Source organism: Galeopterus variegatus, unplaced genomic scaffold (assembly GCF_000696425.1).
Source record: "Galeopterus variegatus unplaced genomic scaffold, G_variegatus-3.0.2 Scaffold9793, whole genome shotgun sequence".
Taxonomy (NCBI): domain Eukaryota; kingdom Metazoa; phylum Chordata; class Mammalia; order Dermoptera; family Cynocephalidae; genus Galeopterus; species Galeopterus variegatus.
Window position 1 is genome coordinate 57,269 of NW_007735904.1, and position 12,844 is coordinate 70,112.

The 12,844-nt window shown below is 39.4% G+C and overlaps 1 protein-coding gene across 1 annotated transcript in view; it reads right to left on the bottom strand.

The window, feature by feature from the left end:
• LOC103609573 (cyclic AMP-responsive element-binding protein 5-like) overlaps positions 1-7,426 on the bottom strand; it is a gene marked incomplete at both ends in the record, with an annotated part of 23,877 nt that extends 16,451 nt beyond the window's left edge. Inside the window, 2 exons of the mRNA XM_008593878.1 lie at positions 714-807; positions 7,355-7,426. Of these exons, the coding sequence (XP_008592100.1) occupies positions 714-807; positions 7,355-7,426 (166 nt within the window). The remainder of the gene's footprint in view (positions 1-713; positions 808-7,354) is intronic.
• Positions 7,427-12,844: the final 5,418 nt, after the last annotated feature.

Genomic DNA, 12,844 nt, shown 5'->3' on the forward strand with positions numbered 1-12,844 from the left:
GAGCCCAGGCTAGAGTCCAGTTTCCTGACTCCTATCCCTGCACTCTTTCTAATTTACCACAAGTACTTCTCAAAGTGGGAAGAAATGGCAATTAGTTAATGGATTAATTATTATTATTACTTATTTCTGCTCACATTTGCTGAGCACTTGCTATGTTTCCATGCATTGTTTCATTTAATCTGCCTCTTCTGAGGTAGGTACTGTTTCCTAAGGAAGCATTCACTGACTACCTTAGTCCAGAAAGAGAGCAGCTTAGCTTTTTTTCTCACAATACTCATTTGATAGGTATCATGGATGATCCTTTATTTCAGCTAAGTTTTCATATGCATGACACATTGTGATGTCCTCAAGGACAGGAAGCACATCGATCTTTGCATCTCCCATGGCACTCAGAACAGTACAGTGTGCATTATAGATGCTCAATTAATATTTTGTTGCTTGAGTGCTTACAGATATGTGATTTTTTAAAAGACTAATGTGGAGCCAAGTTTCATGGTAATAAATATTTCACATTCCACAAAATGAGAAGCCACAGCTCTTCAATTATTTGAGTGAACACTACATTAGCTGATTATGCTTCTGCTATACCTTAGAAACTTGTATTTTCAAGATGCAGAATTTGCCAGTGGGAATCAGCCTATCAAAATGAGAATAAGTATCTCACACAGAACTGTTCTGATCACCCAGAGCTTCTTCGCCTGATGGCTGCTTACCTGATAACATATTGTCTGTTTTTATTGAGGGAAACTTCAGAGTCATCTCATGCTTGTGCCTGTGAATCATTAGATGGTCCTCTGTTGGGAAGCGCTGTTAGACAAATAGAAAAAAAGGGAGGAAGATCCATTCAGTTTTGTAATATGTATTTGCCATCATAGAGAAAAAGAATTATTTGGCATTGCAAACATGACAGGCAAAACAAAAAATCAGTTCTGAAAAAGTGTGAAAGCATGAGTAAGTAAAATTACAAATATTTTTGTGCAAGCAAATGCTCTGGGATGTTCCTTTGAATTACACCCAAATATGTGCATCATAATTTCCATTACAGTTTACCAAAGGGGTTAACTATATTGCAGAAAAATCTGAGTACTAATTATAAGTAAGTGATCTTTGCCTTCTATCATTCTCGAAACTCCATACCTTCCTTGGAGCTATGGGTTAAAAGTGTCTCCCAAAAGTTCACATATTGGAAACTTGACTCTCATTGTAACAGTATGAAGAGAGTGGAAAATCCAATTATGGTCCTTGAAAGATGGGGCCTTTAAGAGGAGACTGGGGGCCGGCCCCGTGGCTCACTCGGGAGAATGCAGTGCTGTTAGCACCGAGGCCGCGGGTTCGGATCCTGTATAGGGATGGCCAGTGCACACGAGTGAATGGATTGGTCCATTCATGGAATAACGAGTTGATGGTTTAATGGGTGCTCATGGATGTGGTCCTGATAGCTTTATAAGTAGAGCGAATGAGAAGGTTTACTTGCTCTTGCTCAGCCCATTCTCGCCATGTGATACCCTGGTCACCATGGGACCCTATACAGAGTTCCCACCAAGAAGGCCCTCACCAGATGTGTTCCCTGCACTTTGGACTTCCCAGCCTAGGAAACTGTAAGTAATAAATTTCATTCTATTATAAATTACCCAGTTTCAGGTATTCTGCTATAAGCAACAGAAATGAACTAACACACCTGGGAACTTTTTTTAAAAAGTCTCTACTTCTTAGATAGTCCCTGGATATAACCAACTATATATAGTGTAAAATGTATATATAAAGTAAACTATAAATTTCTTTAGGAACGGGAGATTTGCATCTGAGGTTAGACTTTAAACTCTGTGTTTAGTTAAAAGATAAAACAGGAAGAGGTAAATGAACACTACTGAAGGTATTTAAATAACATGTACATCAAAAATATGCTGTGCCCTAACAGCTACCTAATGTTAGCCAGCTTCTTTAAAAAAATAAGAGTATTTAAATGAATGAGTAATTATGGTCACAAAGAATAATGAATAACAGAAGCATGAGAAAATTTAAAATTTCCCATTTCTTTTTACATATGAGAAAACCGTATCTAAAATAGGAAGTGGATGTAGACATGAGTAGCAGGAATTTTGCAAAACCACTTGAAATTTTTCTACAGTAGTTACTGTTTTACATTATAGTGTAAAATTCGGTCTAAGGCATGCTAAGTACGCTAGACATTATCCATAGATTAACCAAAAGTAGGAGAAATGCATGACATAGGGAAAGAACCTTGATTCATGTCAGACTTTGGGAAAGAATTATATGCCATGCTTAATTATTTGACATATATATCTATAAATCTACACAGTGACATTTGTATAGCATGTTACTGCTTATGAAGACTTTGCCCACCCATTACCTGATTTTGTATAATTATACAGATGATTTTATAGTAACATGACAAACTATTTTTAGTACTCTACACTCTGTACAGTATAGTAAACTAACACTATATTTTTAATTTTCAGGGAATGAAAATTGGTTGTTTTGACAACTATGGTTGTCAAAAATGCCGCTCCCAAATATTTTATGCTGTCTGATTTCTGGTCACATGGTGGGACTGAATTTTCCAGCCCTGTTGTGTTCGGGTGGAGCCATGTGACTAGTTCTGCCCACTGAGTAATGAATGGAAGTGACATGTCACAGGAGGCGAGCATTTAACTCCTGGTGTAAGACCCTCTGGTGCACCCCCTCCACTTCTCTTTAGCATGGCAACTCTCGGTGTTGGAAATAGTGGCCCCTCAATCATCTTAAATCACTGATTATGAATTCTAAAGGATTATGAAGAGCTTCCTGCTAATCTACAACAGAAATGTAACTTTGGGTAATAGAAATAAGCCTTTGTTGTTCTAAGCCATTGAAGCTTTGGGGTAATTTGTTATTGTAAGAGATCCTAGCCTATCCTGACTCAGGCTGGTATGTTTATAATAACCAAACTTAGCAGAGCATCTGCTTTATTAAAGTCAAATAAAAAGAGAACAAAAGATAACAAATTCTGAACATTTCCACATCTCTAACAATTTAGAAAGTCTTTCAGAGCTTCCTAGTTCCTCATGATAGCCAATACGTTTCATTTACTTTTGGGTAGTATGGTAGAAATCTTTTCTGCAAATAGTATGGATGTGTGTTCATGAGAATGAGGGGATTCACTGGGCTGAATCCTGTGGAATATTCTAAAAGTTGTTCTCTGCATAAATATCACTAATTTGTCATTTGTATCATATCAATTGGAGAACATAGAATTCACTAAGCATGGCGATTAAACCAGATTTCTGTGTACATAGAAGTTTGCTTTATACGACATGCAGTTTTTGGCTGCTTGGTCATCTATTCTCTTGGTTTTTTATAACACCATATAATGACTGCATCAAATATGTGACATTACCACATGTGACTTAGAGACAGCGGTTCAATTTCCTAGTCTTTCTGCCAAAAGCCTTACTATAATTTTCTGTGATATATATATATGACCTTCATAAAGGTCATGGAAAGATTTGTATTATCTTTTAATTCTATTTTTCCATGAACTTTTTGAAGTTCCCTCATATATACATATCAAAACAACATGGTAACATATACTTCATTTCATATCTATAAGCCATTTTTGACCCCGTGATATAATAGCTTAAAGTAGGATATCAAGCAGAATTCTTTTTAAATAATAATAATTTTCCTAATACCTTATATGAACTACAATTACCTTCCAAATGAGAAAATATAGGACATCTGTGATTTTTTTTTAATTAGGCAGGAAAATTGCGGCAAATTGTAAATAACTAAAATGTACAATCAGCAACAGATGTAGAGCTGAGAGAGGCCACTGGAACTTAAAACATGGTTAATACAAAGGGCAAAGGAAGAGTGAAATTAACGTCGGGCTCTGTGAAATTAGGAGGAGCGAGAGAAGCTTATTCCTTGAGACAAAAGTAATGTTTAAGGACCTGCAACATAAAACATCTCCCATGTATTTTAGGTAGTTCCTAATAGAGCAGGTTACTTTCCAATGAGGAAAAAAGGGAAAAGCTTTTCTTCCATAGCCCCTGACACAGTGCAAGCACTGATACTCACCTTTCCAATTCCCAGCCATTCTTTCTCCTCCATGTGGGTTCCTAAGCTATGGGACATTCCTAAAGTAAATGCCATGATCACAATTGACTGGACTGAGTTCCACTAGGAGACCCTTGAGACTACTGGGTGACTACAATGTTTTCTTAATTCTAACACCTCTTCAAATAGAAGATGCACATATTGTTATGACAGCTTGTCAAGAAAAAAGATACTTCCACAATAAATGGAGACATTGAGCTTCAGATGCATCTTTACATTCACATTTGAAGGGCGGGGAAGGTTGGAGTTGTACCTTGAAATCAAGAAACTTTGTAAATCCTCAGTTCCCGTCTGTCCAACCTATTCCTCGGTCCACTCAACCTTGTCTAGGAAATGACCTGCTCCTTCACCGAGAAGTTCAAGGTCATTCAGAATGGGCCCCCTTCAACCTTTATTACCGCCTCCACTCAGAATTTGCGTGTGACTTCATTGATTCTCTTTCCACGCCCTCCTGTCTCAGAGCAACTAGCTCCCCTGCTCCCTCCACAGGATGCTCTACACCTTCTCCTCCGGGGATCCATCCTGCAAGCGGTAAGCTCAGTCCTTCCCTCTCACTGGTTTTTTGCCCTCAACTAAATCCAGCTTGGCTATCCTTTAATTTTAAAAAAGCTGCTTCCTTCTCAGACTACCGTTATGTCATTCTGCTTCCCGTCACTGCCTGGTGCTCTTGAAAGAGTCCTCTATGCTTGCCACCTCCGCTTCCTCACCACCCACCCGCTCGTTAATCCCTGGCAATCTGGCCTCCACCCCTACTCCTCTCTCATAGGTCGCCAGCGAGCACCTAACTGCCAAATCCAACAGCCTCCGCTCAGTCCTCTGACTATCCCAGCTCCAGCAGCGTCTGACACCAGTGACCACACGTCTGTGACATTTATTTATTTATTTATACCCTGCCCGATTCCAATGAGGAGAAAAGACACATAAAATAGAGTGGGAGAGCATCAATCAGAAGTAGGAGACCCAAAAAGAAAAGGGATCCATAAAGAAATGAGGCCAAAATTAAAATGCAAATAAAAGGGCAGTCATTCTCAACTAGGGGCAATTTTGCCCCCCAGGGGACACTTAGCAATGTCTGGAAACATTTTTTGGTTGTCACAACTGCAGAGTGCTACTGGGATCTAGTGGTAGAGGCTGGGTATGCTGCTAAACATTCTACAATGCACAGGACAGCCACACAGCAAAGAATTATCCAGCCCCAACTGTTAATGGTGCCAAGCTTGGGAAATTTCACTGTAGAGTCCGATGATTTATGGGCAGCTCTCTTCTCTCTGACTTATCTAAATATTACATATGACTAACAATCCCTTCCTTGAAATGGTCTCCTGTACTGTCATTCCCAACTCCAGACCTTGCTGGGAATCCTACCTCACCCTGAACCCCCTTTTGACTTTGCTGGGTCTCCTCACAATCTCATTCCATTAAATGCCCGTCTTAGAGAAGCCTCTATTTACCTCTTCCAAGTAAAGAAATACCCCTATTATACTCTTCAAGGTGGCCTATGATCTTCCTTCATGGAAAACTGCAATTGATGAACTAATTGATTAACTGATCATGTGGTTATGGATTCGATACTTACACTAGAAGCTCTGTGAGGACAGGAACGCACGTGTCTTGTGCTCTCCTGTTTCACAGGGGCAACCAGAGTGCCTGGTGCAGATAAAGCTCCCAAAAAGTGTGTTGAGCGACTTGAACTGAATAAAAATGTCACACTTTTACAGCCAAAGCAAGGCAAACTGCTCAAATTATCTTGTTCCCATTGGCTATTGAGACTTCTCTTTAAAGAAACTGAGTGGAAGTCAGTTTTATCTTAGCTAGATTCTAAGTTTTAATTTAGTTACCTTAGTAACTTAGTAAGGTGTATTCTGCATTGACATTGGAGAGTCCTGGTCCAGCAGGATGTTTCCCAGTTACTTTTCAACCTATCTGTGTTTTCTTAGTGTTTTCTACTTCAAAATGACCTCCAAAGTCAGTTTGCTTCAAAATAATTTTTTCTACTGCTTTTCTTATTTATAGATTGTAAATAAACATTGACACAAAAGCCCTCGGTGAAACTTGCAACACCTGCGCAAAGGCCTGGCTGCTCAGTCAGAGGCTGAGGACACCAGCAACAATGTCTTGTGTTCCTGTGGCTTCTTCCCTCGGAAGGCTCCCAAATCCTCCACAAACTCTCCAGGGAGATATACAAGGAGAGTCCTCAATGAGCACCACCTCTTATCTGACTCCAACCCCACTACATAAACAGGCAGGAGAGTGGGGCTTGATTCCCTTGAAACTCCTGGGCAGTCCAGAAAAAGAGTGTAATTGCCCACATTGGAAAGATGCCTATGCTGAATGGTAAACTTGTCCTATATGCCATAAAATGAAGATCTTGACGAGAGCAAACATGTGTGGTCATTTTCCAATGACTGGAATGTGAAGATACTCAAAGGGTCAACAGTAGAAAAAAATTACCATCAAGTTTCAAAGGTAAAATGCAATACTATGATTTTAGCTGATGGATGTTTCTAATTTGTTTCAAAGAAATAGGTTCCAGTACAATAGTAGTAGCAGCAGCAGGAACAGCAGCAACAGTGTAACAACAGTGACTGTTAATTGAGCACTTATTATGTGCAGGTCCTATTCTAAACACTCTACAGGCAGTATCTCATCTAATCCCCACACTAATTCCACTTGATGGAAGCCATCAGAGGCTGAGCGATATTTAATCCAACAGAGCAGGACAACTCCCCTCTTAAAGTTAGATACATGGGAAAACTATAAGTTCTAGAAGAGCCACAGGAGATTTCTTTTACTCTACCGGGAAAACAAAACAAAATAGAATTCAACCTATGATGTTGAGCTATTTCACCAGTAATCCAGAGGCCTAGCCAGTATTCAAGTGGCTCTTGTAAATGTAGGCACCTTCCTTCCCTCTTTCTGAAATGACAGCCCTGCATGTCCAGTGGGCAGGATGTGTCTGGTTTGTTTCCAGGGGGGAGTTATGCATGGAAATGTCCAATACTGCTATATTTCAGGGGATGTGAAGAAGGTCATTTGAACTATTCAAAACAGAATATAATACCAGTGATGAAGCTGACAATGATCACAATGATAATGGAAAAGGGAACTTTGACAGTATCTTGGTAAAGAAGGAAAGCCCAGGGCGTCATTGCTGCCAGGCAACAGCTGCATCCCCGTGGGGAGGTAGGTGCCTTTGCTGCGTGGCATGACAGAGCACGAGGATCCACACACTCACCTGGGAGCAGCCTGGGGCACTGCACACAAATGGCCTCTCCTGCTCCAAATTCATCTTGGATTCCTCATAAATCTAAAAGGTCAGAGGGAGAGGGAGAAAGGAAAACAGAAATCCATGAGTATCTCCTACTTCCACCTGAGAAACAAGAGAAAGGCAATCACTCGGAGCCCACTTTCTACACTAATTCCCAAATTAGACATTAACAGGGGTGAACACAGGTCCTGCTGTGCTGAAGTTCCTTGGGCTCCCCCAGTCGTGGCTCCTATTGTGCTTTCTTGAGTGCATATGAACCATAATTTGAAGAAAACTGCCATGGAGCTATCGCCAGCAGAAATCCTGCCTATGGAAAACCACCTAACAGTTAAGACCCCACTTGTGCAGGAAGATCCTGAAGCAAAGTGCACACCAATCCTTCTTCAGTCCCACTGGAAGCTTTTGGTGTTGGCTACTTAGGACAGCAAAGCGGGGCAGTCACCGGGTAATCATCATTGTGAGGGTTAACCCTGAGCAACACGTTCAATGATACACCCATGATCACCCCAGCAAGCTTCAGTATTTCCAAGGCATGCAAAAGTAGCCCTGGGACCAGTGAACCACATGACTCTGGTGGTAAACCATGGTCTTAAATTTCCTTTAGTCTCAGGCATGCAATGATGTCTCAACAAGATTTTCCAAATTTGCAGGGGTAAACAGAAAATGAAAAAAAAAAAATTACCTTGGATATTTTGTTAATTTGGGTTTATAAACTGATTTGAAATTAACATTAGATTAAAGCTGCTACCCGTCCAGTCGAGATAAATTCTTCAGAATAAGGCAGCTTTCAAGGAGAAAAGCCGAACATTGTAATCAGACATATGTTAAATTATACTGTAGTTTCTTTTTATGTAGCAGTTCAGTTCTAAGGTTTGTTCATTAGGCAAAAATTGAGTGTAGTTAAAATTACCTTTGCAAATCCTTCCAAAAGCCAAAAAAGAAGTGTATATTTATGGTTACCAATATACACAGTAACATAATTTTTAAAAAATCATAGGAGGTACTATGCAAATTTAGGTTACACAATTTAAATAGTTTTCTAAATCATATTCTCATTTTTCCCGCATTTTAGAGTTGAATTTTTATAAGTTACATGTGCTGCTAATGTTACATGTCTCTATTAGTGAATTAAACCTACTGCTTTAATTCAGAGCACAGGAAGCAATTTACTTTTTTATAATACTGCCTGTAGGTGATTCCAGAAGGACTCCCAAACCTTTGCCCCTAAAAGGGGAGCTCTGCTTGGAGTCATGGAATAGTCACCCTTTGTCTGAAGGAAGCATCATTGTCTTTCAACCAAAACCAGTTCTACTTTGTATGTCGTTACACCTTCCCCCCCAAACACTAACACATTTGATGTATATTCTTTGGGAAAATATGCATACTTTCACTTTTCTGAAGCAGCAAGTAAAAAGACTTGCTTAGATAACACAGTCAGTCAGATATTAAAAAACAAAATGAAATAAATTTTAAAATGTAAACCTTCTTCAAACCACTACTCCTCATGAGCATACAATTTTCATGGAGCAATGCCTTTCTCACTCTCCACTGGCAAGGACTTCCCACCGGTCACTCATCGATATAGTTATTAGCATAATCTTATAGCTTTCCTGTATAAAGCATATCATTTAAACTCTTTTACTATATTATATTTAGAAGAAGAAAAAGTCACAAATATCTTTGGGGTCTTTGTGCTTGCCCTTGTCTGAGGAGTCATGAGCAACGAAGGTAACTTCCCATATCTAATGTTTCATTTGATTTTGCCATCACGGGTAACAGGGCATCACTCCTCCCCACTATGAATACTGACAATTTACTTCTAAGTCTCAAAATAAAGGGTGACTTTAAAGCTGAGAAAATGACTTTGATCCATGATAGAATGAACAGTAGAGTAACTGGGTTATCCATTAAATAAACATGCTTTGTTTTTCTAGTAAATTTTTTTAAAAGCTTTTCTGGAACTTCTCTGTCTCTGTGGCCCTCATCTGCTTGACCATTGCCAGATCATTTAATTACTTCATGCCTCAATGTACCCTCCTTCACAAGAGGGGTATAAATATCAGTCTTCATCTCCCTCAGTCCTGTGTCATACTGATCAGTTACAGGGCCAGTTAAGACATTTTCAAATTCTGGACAAAGGGCTGTGTCTAAGCATGTGTGTTTAGAGGTAGGGGAGGTTTTGTGGGAAAGCGTCACTGGAACTTCTCCTTAATATTAATTACTCCCTATTTATAAAATTATAAAATATAAATTATTACGTTATTTGAGTAAGGTGAGTCTTTCTTGGGTACCACTTAAAAGCTCTAGTTGCTAGCCAACATTATGATTACGTAACAGTAAAACAGGAAAGTTTCATATATACACATTTATGGTCTACGTCTGAAAATAATAATTAATGATAATAATCAGATCAATGCCCAACCAATAGCAGTGGTCAAGACTAGAAGTGTTACTGCTGAAGATTTAAAAACATTCATTAGTAACCAAAGTGAGGAAAGAGATTGACCAAACCCATGCACATAAGCGTGAGGACAAAGTTTTCTACCACAGTCACAACTCCATCCCAAACCCTGGTCCACCAAAACACTGACTTTCCCCATAAATTCAGTCCCATACTACTAATACTTTAGCAATTTAATATCGACATTGGCTACCTGATCTTAATTATCGTTACATTTTGCATATGAGCTGCAGCAAATACCTTGGAATTATACTATGATGTTGGTGCTTGGAGACAAAGTTCAGCCATATTTCCCCTTGACATAGTTACTCTGTCTTACAGAGCTTTCATGATGTGGATGGTATGTTTAGAGGAATATGATCCATCTAATTTGAAATCCACTGAGATATGCCAGTAAAAGAAATGTGCCTCAGGAGACACAATTTGAGAAATACCAAGTCTGTCCTCAAATCATTTAGTGTTTAGTCATCAATAGGTTCTACTGAGTTGCTATTGTCATTTTATTATTTTTATTGTTTAAACATAAATGAATCGGTATCAATTTATTTCATGCTATGGACCAAATATGTTTTGGCAATATAGTATGAGAATCAAATCCTTAAGGTAACATGGCAGTTGCTAAACTAAAATAAGTTTTAAGTGATTAATAAGGTCTGAGGGGAGTGGGTGTGTATATGTGAGTGTGTAAACCTCCACAGCTTTATTTTAATGCTCTACAGTACCCACATTGAGCCCTCTGCAAGCAGCACTCCCCTGGTCATTCCTTTCTGTGTAGGTGTTTGCAATAGTTTTACTAAATGGTACCACTCTACCACGTAGGCTTTATTTTTATCAACTAGTATGATCTGGTCTGATGCATTAGTCAAGAGCCATGGTTTATTTTTATGGTCTGTCATTATGGTTCTTTTCTAGCACATATTGTAATAATTATTCTTTCAAACGGACTCCTACTAAATCCCTGCATAGATTCTTTTATCATCCATCAGGTGGGGGCAAATTACTCAGACATGATTTTAGCCAGGTTGTTCCACATTTGGTCCTCAGAAGTCAGGCCTCATCCTCTCATTTCCCATTCAGTTGTTTTACTGGTTGGGGTATTTTTTTTTTTTTTTGTCTTTTGTCTTTTTCCATGTCCGGCAACGGATCGCAACCCTCAGTGTTGCCCCCGTACCGGACCGGGGACCGGCAACGGGATTGCAACCCTCGGTGTCGCTCCCGCGCCTCGCTCAGCCAGTGAGCGGGAACCGGTCTGTATGTGGGATCCGAACCCTCGGGCGGGGGCCCCGCCGCGCTTCCCAAGCGGCGCACTATCCAGTGCGCCACCGGGCCAGCCCCTGGTTGTGGTTTTTTAATGAACCAAATTTTGGTTGGCAATCACCATACCCCAGGCTCCACTGCATAAAGTTTACATAGCAGGCATTCAATAAATATTTGTGGAATGGGTAATGAATCCTGAGTCATCACAATAAACCACCCCAAACAGGTTGCCCATTCTCTACTCCTGAGGCAGTGGTTTTCAAACACTTTTTGCCCAGAATCAAATTTTCAGTGGAACAAGAGGTTGTGTGGGCCACTCACTCTACCCAGTTATGATCAGAGAATAAATCTCTCCAGATTTAATGGAAAAAAAGTCAAAGTTGCTTTTGGTGGAAACAATGAGATGACACTAGTTGTTATTAAATTTCACAAGCAAATGTATTAATTCATTATAAATTCAGTCTGTTAACATTGCCATAGACCTTGAAACCACTAAAGTCCAATCTTTTAACCATGTGTGAGCCACAAATGACCCCTGTGGAGCACTCTTTGAAAAACACTGAGTGATACCATAACTTTGGTTAGACACAGTCATAATTGTGGGAGACACTCTGTCACCATTTAATAATTTCTATATAGTCCTAATTTTTGTTCCTCTTCTCCAAAATTCAGATTCAATGCTTTATTAGAACAAATGCCTCATGAGTCCAATTTCCCTTTGAATTTTTGGAAAACAATAAAAAAAACCCTAATAACAAATCCTAACAGTACATAAAGTGAGTTGAGATTTTTCATAGTTGACAAGGAGTTGACAGGCTTGATTTACAATTCAAACCCTCCACTGCCACTGGGTTCCTCCAGCCTCTAGATGAGCAAGAATCTCTTTCATTGTTCTATGTTTGACCCCACAAATTCCTGGTCTAAAATGGGAAATTGTCCACAATCGCTGTTGCAATCTATTCAAATGCTTTGCCAGCCAATTAGGGATATACTTGGAACTGCCATTTCATGAAAGGCAAACACTGCAAAAAGCAAATGTTACTAAAGACTTGGATAGTCTACACAAAATACTATAAATATCTATTTTAAACTTAAGGGTAACAACTGAGCCCAGAGGGGGAAAAAATCAACATCACCTGGTTTGCTATAATCAGCAAAGAGTCTAAATCATAAGAATACTAAGACTCCAATCTTAGTGGAATGGCACAAGTTTCCCCCAATAACAGCAGAAAGATTCAAACAGTGATACAGGATTTGGGACAGTAAGACATAAAAAGGGTTATTCTAATCTGAAAGTCTGGCATGCACACTTATCAATATTCAAAGTTATGGGAACTTCAAAGATGCAAACTGAAGTTGTAAATCTCAAGGAGCACAAACAATAAATTTGATATGTCCCCCTCAGCCCTGAAAGGAAGGCTTGAATTTTAATAGTGATGTTAACGTTTGTCAGCATTATTGCCCTAGTATGAGTGTGGAAAGAGCCTTCTTGGCAGGATGGACATGAAACAGACCTTGCTATCTTGTTGAGCTCACTAGACCTGAGGAAATTAGTCCTTCCTAAAGTGCCAAGTAGAGCTGACAAACAGGAGCATCTCGAGTCCATCACACTGCATGACACTCCAGATCAATCCTGCTTTCTTCCTGGGAGTGAAGGTTGTTTAGTAATTAAACTAGTTAAGGACATAGCCAATTTGCACTTTGTGTTTCAGAAAAAAAAAAAATATTCCTCTCAAGGT